Source organism: Rhea pennata, chromosome 1 (assembly GCF_028389875.1).
Source record: "Rhea pennata isolate bPtePen1 chromosome 1, bPtePen1.pri, whole genome shotgun sequence".
NCBI classification, from domain to species: Eukaryota; Metazoa; Chordata; class Aves; order Rheiformes; family Rheidae; genus Rhea; species Rhea pennata.
The window spans coordinates 43,006,302-43,017,607 of record NC_084663.1 but is presented as its reverse complement, the minus strand read 5'-3'; the positions used below and the strand labels follow the sequence as shown (position 1 = coordinate 43,017,607).

At 38.6% G+C, this 11,306-nt stretch overlaps 1 protein-coding gene across 2 annotated transcripts in view; it reads right to left on the bottom strand.

Moving 5' to 3' along the window:
- Positions 1 to 1,792: 1,792 nt before the first annotated feature.
- Positions 1,793 to 11,306, bottom strand: part of NAV3 (neuron navigator 3) — a 411,497-nt gene continuing 401,983 nt past the window's right edge. For both annotated transcript variants that reach the window (XM_062584755.1, XM_062584764.1), the window contains 6 exons: positions 10,313 to 10,467; positions 9,317 to 9,388; positions 8,678 to 8,874; positions 7,888 to 8,006; positions 5,533 to 5,736; positions 1,793 to 3,293 (listed from right to left, as the gene is read on the bottom strand). In XM_062584755.1, the coding sequence (XP_062440739.1) occupies positions 3,174 to 3,293; positions 5,533 to 5,736; positions 7,888 to 8,006; positions 8,678 to 8,874; positions 9,317 to 9,388; positions 10,313 to 10,467 (867 nt within the window). In that variant the 3' untranslated portion in view covers positions 1,793 to 3,173. The remainder of the gene's footprint in view (positions 3,294 to 5,532; positions 5,737 to 7,887; positions 8,007 to 8,677; positions 8,875 to 9,316; positions 9,389 to 10,312; positions 10,468 to 11,306) is intronic.

Genomic DNA, 11,306 nt, shown 5'->3' with positions numbered 1-11,306 from the left:
AACCAAACCAGTGAGTAATTAACCATGGTGACAGTGATGTGGTAGCTCTTCTACTCCATACTGTTATGTCTAAATGTCTTTCAAGGGACATGACAATTTCAGGAGAAATTACAGACCTGCTGCTAAGATTTAGAGCTGAGGTGATACAGCTTGCAGGAACATAATCATTTCTTCCAGTCTCAAAATCCATGATTAGTTCAACTAACATAATTCTACCTGCTTTCTTTGAATTCCATTAAATTGTATTGATCTATACCTGCTGAGGAGGTAGTTTTAAATCTTTCAAGTTTGAAAATAAGCCATAATACTGCACCAGTTTTGTACAGGTTTACCTCCACTGAAATCAATACTCTTCTGCTTTAAGACAGTCTCGAGGTGGAGGAGAGTGTGAGATCCCATCTGAACTGCACAACCTGTTCGTAACACAGGAAAAGTCGTTCAAGAATAATATAGAACCACTGGAACTACAAAGTGCACTTAATTGTATTTTTATGGAGATTAGTTCTGCGAAATATAAAAAAAATTACATCCCTCAGTTTGTCATCTTGTTTATACATTTTTATGTTTGAAATAATATCTAACCCTTAAGTGGTCCTGACTGCAAAAACACCAGACTGTGTTTTCAATAAATAATTCCACTTTAATGGCAAAGTAATAATTTAGACAGATACAGTGCGCACACCTGCAAAAAAATATACGCAAGCTGGTTTACAAGCTAGAGGAACAATAAACCAATAGAAAATACATCATCCAGTTAAGTCCGATGACACCAAATACTTATTATTAGGGCTTTACAAAGACTACAAAACTTTTCAGATGATTTATTTCACTGTTTCTGTCTATTTACATGATATGTTACATCAAAAATGTACAAAATATAAAATGTATACAGACAAATGTTTCACAAACAATTTCTGAGTTGTAAACTAGGTGGACTCACTGAGATGTATTGCAGGAAGTTCTGTATATGTTATATTGTGTGTTTGTGTGTTAAATATGGCAGGAAAAGATCTGCAGGTTTGCTCAGACCACAGGTACAGGAGAGAGCAGCTTTGCTTTAGTTCTTTGAGTCAGTCAGGATGTATGTGCTGACATTTTACAACAGAAATGGATCCAGATTTGGGGGGCATAATGTTGGTCTGACTGAATCCTACTTGCATAAAATCAGTTAGAGTTTTATTAGGGCAATAGCACCGTGTAGGAACCTCTAGATTCAGCGATGCAGCTCAGTGCCATTTGAAAACTGCATTGATTTATCTTTGTTTTACAGCAAGTGACCACAGGGGGGCCACAAAGAGTTAATAGCACCAATTACACATCCTGAAGGTAACATCCATGTAGGTGTACAGTACATGTCTACACAATGCCAAAGCCCTTAGTACCTTGTTGTTTATATGCAATTATTTTAACCGGATGCCTCTTGCAGTAAAAGAGCATTTCCGATTATTCTGAGCAGTTTTAATGCAATCTGTTTGTAGCCTGCCATGACATATGCAACATTATCAGATTCTTTTCCCCCCAAAAATGTATTGGTTTCCTATAGAAACTGAAACATGCTCACTGTAGCTTTGATAGCTCCTGCATAGTCATAACAACTGTAACTACAGGACAAACACACCAGGTAATAACAGCTTTTAAAGTTTGCATTCTGTATTTGTTTGTAACACACAGGAAATCTCAGCAAGTGAAACATCTCTTAACACCAACAGAATAAAATACAATTTTTTTGTTTGCTTGTTTTTGATTTGATTTGTGCAAGGCTTTTTTTTTTTTTTTTTTTTTTTTTTATATATTTACAATACCCACCCAGTAGACTGTGCAAAACCAACCCACTTTTACAGTATAAACTCTTCCTCTTCCACAGTGGACATCACTGCTTCAGTGTTATTTTATGCTGTTTTTTCATGTACAACAATAGCAATCAAAACAACATGCTAAAACTAGAAAAAAAAAAAAAACATATATTTGTGCTCATGCTGCATCAAGTGCATCCAGCTCTGCTGGATAAGAATTCAAAACATCTATCCTCCAAAAACTCCATTCCATGGGACCAAATGGATTTGAGCCGATTTTCTCAGCATTTAGGTGGCAGTGGAAGTGGGTTTGGGTTCCTTGTAGATTTCTGAGGGTATGCAGAGCAATCTATTCACAAGATAAAAATATTATATAGCAACTGTTCTTTCTCCTATCCATTTCTTTAAAAAATCATGATATACAGATATGAGGCTACTGTGTTAACTGACATTTTCTCATTAGTAAATGAAGAAAAAAAACAGTGTAAATTACCAATGGTTTAGGAATTAAACCAACTGTAAAACTGTTCTAGAAATCTGTTTTAAGGCAGTGAGACAGCACCATAGGAAATGTTCCTTCTTTCACTGAAAAGGCTCAAACAAATGAAGCCCTAAAAAGCCTTTTATCAGTGTTGGTTAATAATTGGTATAAAACTGCTGTTAAGGAGTGGGCAGGTGGTTAAAAAAGACCTTTGTGGTAAAAACAACTTTATAAAATCTGTGACTTGTACACTAAAAACTTGATGGAGCGCATCACCGTGACCATGGCAGTTAGAATTAAATTGGCACTTATCCAGCATATCACAGTCATGTTTTCTGGTGATTGCACAATACTGTTTGTGCTTTCTGAGTTACTATCATCATCTTTGACCTGTTTTGGAATGGGCAGTAGCGTATAACACAAACACCACTGCAGTCCTGTGACCAGCACCATGTGGCACAACAGAGGTTAGAAGAGAACTAGAAGACTGCATTGTTCATGCAGTGCGTCAGGGTAAACTAAAAGAAAAAGAAATCAAACAAGTTTGCACTGTAAACTTGTACAGAGAGGCAGAGAGAGACAGAGAGAGAGAGAAGAAAAGGGGAAAAAAAATTCCAGTTTGGCTAACACATGTGCAATCTGCTTAGATGCCCTTGATCTAGGGCCCTTTCCAGTTGACAAATGGAGTCTCACTTGGCTCCAAAGATATTGAAATGCCTTGAAATTAAACTAATTCAAGCTTTCCACTTCAATTTTTCTTCCTGACTTTGCAGAGTTAGGTCTCCTGCCTACCTACAACACACCATTCTCATTCAGGGATCTCGGCGTGCTGCTTTAATACTGGCAGTGGTCTAGTGGAAACAGATTTTACCATGATCCTCCACAACAGTTCGTCTCTTTCAGAGAGTTGATTCAAGGGATGAATCCAAAATATCGTCATGGTGGCTGGTGCTATCACTGTCACAGCTTTGTGCACTCGAATAGTTGGCTGCCTCTTGAAGCCTCATTAGCATATTCATCTGAAAGAAGAAGGAAATTTTCTCATAATCTTGTCTCATTCAATGCGGCAGTGGCCATGCTAAAATTTAATAAACCTCCCCTGCTGTATGGAGTGTGTTGGTATCTAGCTGTGGGGACCACACAAAAGGATTTTGGAAAGGGCGAGGTATCAATGGCTCCTCCTGGCACCCTTTTCATTGTCTTCTGCTCTTTAAATAGAAGTGCAAGTTTAAAGGTCCGAAGAGCCAGGGAGATATAATGGAGCTGCCTGATAATCTCTGTAATTCAGAGGTGAGAACGGCTGTGGCTGCAGCTGCAACACGGGCAGGGGAAGGAAGCCGTATCGCAGCTGGACATCTGGGCCCATATTTGGAAACAGTCAAGCTTCCAAATAATTTTTGGATGAAGCAGACAGAATACACTGGAAAAGCAACTAAAAACATAATCACACATGCATGCCCTCTCTGCAAGAGAGAGACAGGGAGGCAGCGAGTGAGGGGTGGACTGAGGCCAGCTGCTTCATAAAAGAGTACCATCTGCTGCTGAGAAGCTAACCTCAGCAAGGGGAGCAGCAACAGACCTTCCTTCCCAGGAGAGGGAGAGCCCCCACATAATTCATTTGGGCATTGCTGGAACCTGAAGCCCATCTGAAAAATCATAAAAACCAGCAGTAAGCTCCAGAAAACTATTTGGATGCTTGACACCTAGGTCTGTGTAACAATCAGGATTTTATTTATGAAACATCTACTCCTGCCAGCATACTCCAGACTGCAAGCAACGTTAACATTGTTTTAATGTATTTCAAAGAACAAATAAGCTATCATTGCAGAAAACAGGAATGAAAACTAGAAGAAGGAGAGGTATTTTGAGTGTGAGTGTTAAGCCTCTTTTCAGGTTTGCTCAGGAATGCTTACATCTTTATGGTCTCAAGCCTGCAGTTTGTAAAGCTTTCTCTAGACTTTGAGCAGTGCTTAATGCTGTCAGGTAGCTTTAGCTGTAAGGTAATAACTATGCTTCTCTGAGGATGCAGGACACATGCAGTATGCACCAAGTGTGTCATATAAGCCTACATATGAAATGTCCTGTCTTCACAAGCGCAATCGTTGGGTGTGATTCTGCTCCCCCAGTGTCAGCACCTGTCTTCCCATTAGCTCCCCCGGAGGCAGGGGCAAGCCCTGCATGCAGAAGTTTCAAGCTTCTTGTAATTAGTCAGATATAGGAAGCTGTAAACAGCAAATGATCGCAGTGTGGAGGGAGCAAGGGGGAAGGGCTACTGAATTCTTTGGACTCCCAAGTATTTTCATATATTGCTTAGTGGAAGGTGAAGCATATGTGCCAGAAACCTGGCCAATATGCTTGCTGGCAGCCCAAATCACAGGGTCAATCACCCCAGAGCCTTTGGACTGCGAGGCAGCAGGGCAGATGAGCTGATTCTCTACACTTTTTTGCAGATGCAAGGTCTGGTTTTGGGGACTTTACATTTGTGGGCCTAAGGATTCATTTCCTTAACACTCATAAGATTTCAGTGCTTTCTGCTCTGAGAGCAGAAGGGCTTCCTGTTTTCCAAAGGTAGTTCCCTAAAATGGTATTATGAATTATGATAAAGATACTCTATAGCAAAAGTACTACACAAGAATAGCAGTTCAATATATGAAATGTAATATTCCATTACCAGAGGAGGCATTGGTAAACCCAAACCTCTGGGATCATATTTAAATAAAACAATAAATGGTATTTAGGGAAATCAACTTCTTTTTTTTAATGTCACCACACTTGCATTCTGCATACATTAAGACTGTTATACAGTCATTTATCTAAAAAGTTCTGAGGAATGGGAGGATGGCTGTTGAATTTGTATTTCCACTAAATTCTCTGTGACAGACAAGTTAGTGCGAGTTCCTCATTTGTAGAATGTAGATGACAAATTGCCCAACCTGGGAAGACGTTCTTAGAATAAATTGATTAACAAATTGCTTAAGAGCAGTATTCAGATATTATCACGATGAAGACCATATACATTCCTGGGTAGATGGAAAAGGCATACAATTTAAGGACACATTAACTTGATAGTGTTATCTTCCCTCTTGACAGATTTCCCTTTCATTCCTATTATTTTTTAAATAAATTATAGTATGACTCATTTTAAAAGACCACATTTGAACAGGTAAACAGTACATTCTTTACTGTACACTGTACAATTTAACATCTGGCAGTAAAGCACATACTGCAGAGCATTTTTTCCCAAAGTTTAAATCTTACCAAAGGATCCCCTTCTGTTTCACTCTGTGGGACGTGCTTTGAGGTTGTTCCTTCTTTTGCCGATGCATAACCTTCGTACCCAACATCTTCTGGTCTTAACTGAAGTAATGATGGCCACTCATGCTGCAGAGACGCAGAGCTCCATGGATAGGTATCAGCTACCCATTTGGAGGGATCCTCCCAAGGTGCCCTCTTACCATACATCTGTATGATGGATACAGCACATACAAGTTTTTATCCAATGTACCAGTCGCAATAGCCAAACAGAAAAATAGTAATAGACAAAAAGTAATCAAACACATCTAGACCATTTCAGTAAATTGTTTGCTTCAAAGGGGCTCAGCACTCAGATATGATCAGATATTCAAGCTACTTCAGCATCATTAGTGCTCCTTCAATATGCAGAGTGGCTGCAAGTTGAAAAGTACTCCAGAACTAGTGATAATCATAGGCAACAGTGAGAGATGTAAGTTTTTGATATAACATGAAACAAAACCTTAATATTGGCAGCATATACACTTCTGGAGCATTCATTCAGATGGGCTGTACTCCTAACAAGGAATAAAATAGTAAGGATTTCAGTGCTAAAGCCACAGAGATAAGTTGTGCTTATTATTGCAACACCTGCTCCCAGGCACTTGCTGAATCCAGGTTAAGCAGCCAAGTTCCCTACACTGTGCACAGGGATACTCAGGCTCCTTATACCCTTCACAGAGACTAGGCTGCTTAGCAGCGATCTACCTAAATGAGCCAAGAGGAAATATTTTTGCAGGGAGGTAGAAAGCTAACTCCAGGCTGGAGGCAGCATTTCCTTCATTCTGGGATTAACAGAGATCAAATCTTTTCTGGAATATGGGGCAAGGATTGTAGATTCTCAGTCTGACATATGAGCTTGCCAAGTACCAGGCTAGAAAATCATTTTCCACCCTCCTTTGGATCTAGGAACACCTAATTATATCATGCAAAAGATTTCCTCGTATCATTAAGAATGTTGTTCTATGGAAGTCATCCAATGCATCTAAAAATTGGAAAGGTTCATGAAACACTGTATTTTCTTCTGTCTGCTGCCATCTTCTGCTCTTGAATTGAACTTTTCCTGTGTATTTGGGAAAATACGAGCATGAAGAATATCACTGCTTTTTTATAGCTGGTGCAAACAAGCACTGTTAATCTCACTATGGCTGTTCTAGCAGATATTTGGCAGTTTTTTGCACAAGGTATAAACACTTTCTAATTCCCAGAGAGATAAGCTGTTTTAGGAAAACATGAGATATTCAACAGGCAAGATTCTAAACTTCCATCTCGTCAGTATGTCACCATGTCAACCCAACGTGATAACGAAATTACGGCTGCTTACACAGTTCTTTGACTCATCCAGAACAATCCCCTCTGCACTGCACAGTAATTTACTTCTGTGTCAGTAGAGTTATGTGTGGCAAAAAAATGCCTTTCTACAATGAATCCTTTTGTAGGATTGCAGTGCATAAAAAGAAAGCAAAAGCGAGAAACCCAACAGAAATTGGAAAAAAAGTCTAGATTAGTTTCAAGATTTAGGTTTGCTCCAGGTATGTGCAATAGTTCTAAATCTTTACCTGCATGGGACAACAGTGCTATATACAGTAAAACTATTTGTAGCTCTCCTATTAAAGTAGAAGAAACCTTGTTAGTAATGGAGAATGTCAAGAGAATGGAGGAGTTGCTAACTCCTAGCTCTGGAGAGGTCAGGATGGAGGAACAACGAAACACTGTGAAAGGAAAGCGGAGAGACCAAAACTGGTGGAAATACAAGCAGTAGTGCAAGATGAAAGGGTAAAAAAAGGACAGACTTGCATGTTCATGAGGGCCAAAGAGCAAGTTATCTTGTCCGGTTAGATAAGGCCAGTAAACAAATCTTTTCTGCATGGTGAAAATATCCTTGTTTGCAAGGTTTCCTCCACCCGCCTGTATGCCTAGATACATACATAGGTGGGAGATGATTAGGCAGACCAAAGCTCTTTTGTTACACAGCGTAGGGCCTGTTAGGTCTTCCATACACTGATAGACAACACGAGCTGTATTCAGCATTGCTGTGAAGTCTGTTCAAATGGTAGAAAAGGAAGAACCTTCCAGAAGTCATGGAGGAGAAATTCTCTTCATAAAAATCTAAGATACGTTAGTGCTGGATAAAATAAAGCTAAATTATATATTAGGGTAAGAGCAAGTCAAAACGAGTCCAAAGCTGTTTTCTATAAATCTACCCCACATTTTTTTTCTTGTAACTACAATAGCACAACACTTGGATGCATTGCTTAAAACTACCTTGGAGAAAACCTATGAAACTAATAAAAAAAAATTGCTTTGAAGTAAGTGACTTACCTGAAGTCCCTCTCTCACAGCTTCCAGAAGATATGGTACCAGGGAATAGTTCCAGAGGTCTGTGAACCACACTCGGGAGCCATCAACATCCATAGGGCAAGGCAGGAAAAGGCGGGGACCTGAGAAGTCAAGTATATTAAAAATATTGAACTAGTTGAACACACTAAAATCAATCTTTACAGAATGAAAAAAAAATAGTACTGGAGCAGACTCCAATGAAGAAAATGGTAATACAAGACTACAACTATTGAGCTATCAGTCTCCGATTATTAAAAATGAACTGTGTCACTTTATGCAATCCTAAGGCCTGACGAACACTTGCAAGTTTTATTGGCACAGCTATGTTAAAAGTATGATTTTTTGCTAACATAGCTATTTCACTGAAAGATCTCAGGTATATGTACATCTCCCACCTGCTAATTTGCCAAATTGACAGACCTAGTGTTTTTATAGTTGTAATTATGCTACAATATGAAAACAGAAAAAAACCTAATCTCTGAACACTTGCTCTTGAGGTCATTTTTGGTGTTGAAATTTTAAAACGATGGTCATTCACTTAAAAGTCTTTACCAACCAAGACAGAAATACTAGGGAATATATACTTTCTCAGTAAACTGTACTTGCTTTTCAGTCTTGCTGGTAGTACTAACCAGGCAATTTTCCCACAGTGATTTTGCATTTCCCATTGTAGACTGCAACAGAATAACTTTTAAAAAGCAAATTCAACCTTTACTAATCTCTACTATGCTCAGTCTGCATCCTTATTTCAAACCATCGGGCCAAGACTCACCAATAGTTACATCTGAAGAGCTGTGTGTTTCTAGGAAGCTGTTGAGATGATGCCATGTTTTGGGGATCCAGTCAATGATTTTGATGAGCTCATTATTGCGTATGTTCTTTTCTATTTCCGTCTCAATCAGTTTCCTTCTCAGATATCTGCCCAAGAAACCTTTAACAGGCTCTGTGTGGTTAGCACACAGCACCCACCTGGGAAGAAAGGATAAATGTCAGGCAGCAACAAATAGCAAATATACCATATTCTCTTGAGCATACAGATGGAAATGATGTCATGAGCTCCTAAGGCTAGCGAACTGGCAAATATAAAATAGCTGTAATAAACCACCGGGTTATATTCCTTCCTTATTGCCCACTGCCGCAATGCAATCATGATAACAGGTTTCAGCTAGAATTCAATTCAGCACAGAAGATAAAAGGAACGCAACAACCGTAGCATTGTGCTAGAGATAGAGGAAAGGTATGTTTCTTTCACCAGAAGGAAAAATACAATTCTGGGAGTTATCAATATAGGAAAGTCATAGGAGCTAAACCACTTTGCTGTGATGGATGTTTGCAGAAGAGCTGGGCTGAGAAGAAAGGAGTTTGAGAGTTTTGTGCGAACATGAACAAAGTAAATACAGAGTGAATGTACCTGAAATTGTGATGCAGCTCCAGATTTGGTGAAGAAGAAACTCCCTGGTTCATAGTTCCAATAATATAGGGACTGAAAAGAAAAAGATTCATGTGGGAATTTTGTTGAGGAAAAATGCATTCATATAGTCAGAGAATTTTCTTTATTCTTATCTGCACTAGGCCAACCTTGAAAAGAGACCATAGATGTGTTTTAGCCTTAGATTTACAGTATTTCTGAGCTAACCTCTTTTTTGTATGTTTATTCTTGCACGTTTCCTCTTTCTGCACATTTATAGTTTACGAATACCCATCTGTAAAAAAGAAATGAGGTAAACTTGTGCTCATGTACCTCATTATTTTATAGTACAGTTAGAGCTCTAATTTCAGAAGCCAGTACTTCTCATGAGTAAGACATAGTATACAGCAATTTTATGAAGGGCTGTACCTATGATGAAGCTTTTGCAGCAGAAATACTCTATTTAATAAGCCAGTGGAAGTTTCCAGAGACTGTAATTTTTATTCTGGCTTGGCAATAAAGGAAAGCCAGCCAACTTGACACTTCTGCACTACTGTGGCTCACAGAAAAACTGTAGGAAACACAAGTCCTTCAGCTATAAGCTGCTTCTGCATAGCATTGTTCACAAGTTCACACACATCCCAAATTCCACTATTATAAAGTGCATTTATTCTTTACTCATAACCTCTCCTCATGATACTAATGAGCTTGTGTGACCTGACAGGGCAAAAGGAATAAGACTCTAATCCAGTCAAGCATTTAAATCCATTCTTAAATTCAGTGCTACATTTATATCTCACTGAGATGCACGGGAGTCATATAAATAAAGTGAAGCATGTACATTAAGTATTTGACTGAAGAAGGGGGAAATTATACAAGCACTAAAATTTAAGGACCTGGAAAAGGGCTTTCCCGATCTAGCTTAAGGGAGTCTAAGGCTCAACTGGGATGTTTTGTTTTGCAAACCAGCAAAAAACTGTTAAGGTGTGTGAAACCTACCATTTATTATATTTACAATTGAGGAAACCATTGAAGATGTCACTTAGTGAACTGATGTGGTGGAGGTTATCAAGAATTACGACCACAGGGAGGTCAGCACCATTGTTGTCAGCACTGCATTGCTCAGCAAGATTAGCTAGGTATTGTCGCAGATCCTTTAGCAGAATTAACAAAAAACAGAAAAAATTAGACCAATTAGACCATGTATGTAATTACAGTGGAAAATATCTCCAGAAAGATAAAGAAACTGTTACAGAGTTTCCCAACTGTGGATAATTCAGCTAGATCAGCATAGGCAGGAAGACCTGCTTCTTAGGGTAATACTGAAGTCATATGCTAGGAAAAACAACAGAACTAAACATAAGGCAAGAGACAGAAGCATATAGACTCCTATTTGGTGGATATACTCCTCAGGAACCTGCAGATAAAATATCTTATCTCCAATGGGAAATAGGCTGCAACAAAATACCCCCTTTCCAGTGGGCTGAGATACTCATGTTAATTGCTGGGCCTCCAATTTTATGAACGCTACACTTACGTATCAAAAACAACAAACTGTTACCCAATCTAGGCATACTGAACTGCTTCCTCAGGTATCTCCTTTCACCTCTCTCACTGAAAATCTGTTCAATCTTTTGAGGGTACTGGATCACATTTCTTAATAAAGTTCCTTGTGTAAATATTTTTTTTTTCCTGCCTGCTATCGGTTATTTAGTACTGGAATAAAATAAAACTTTCTATAATGAAAATTTTTCATGTTTTTATTGACAATTCCTTGCCTTCAAGGGTCTGAGCGGGTCAAGTTTTATAGTTGTATCCCTTGAGGTATCTAATTTTGTCAGCATTGGGAATGTTCAGTATTATGGACCATATTCCTATTGTCATTTTACTTTATGGATCACTAATAGAGAAATCTTTTTTTCTTTAATAGGGATGTGTAATATTTTATTTCAAAGATGCCTTCTGTTTGGATTTTTATGATCAGGTATCTCTA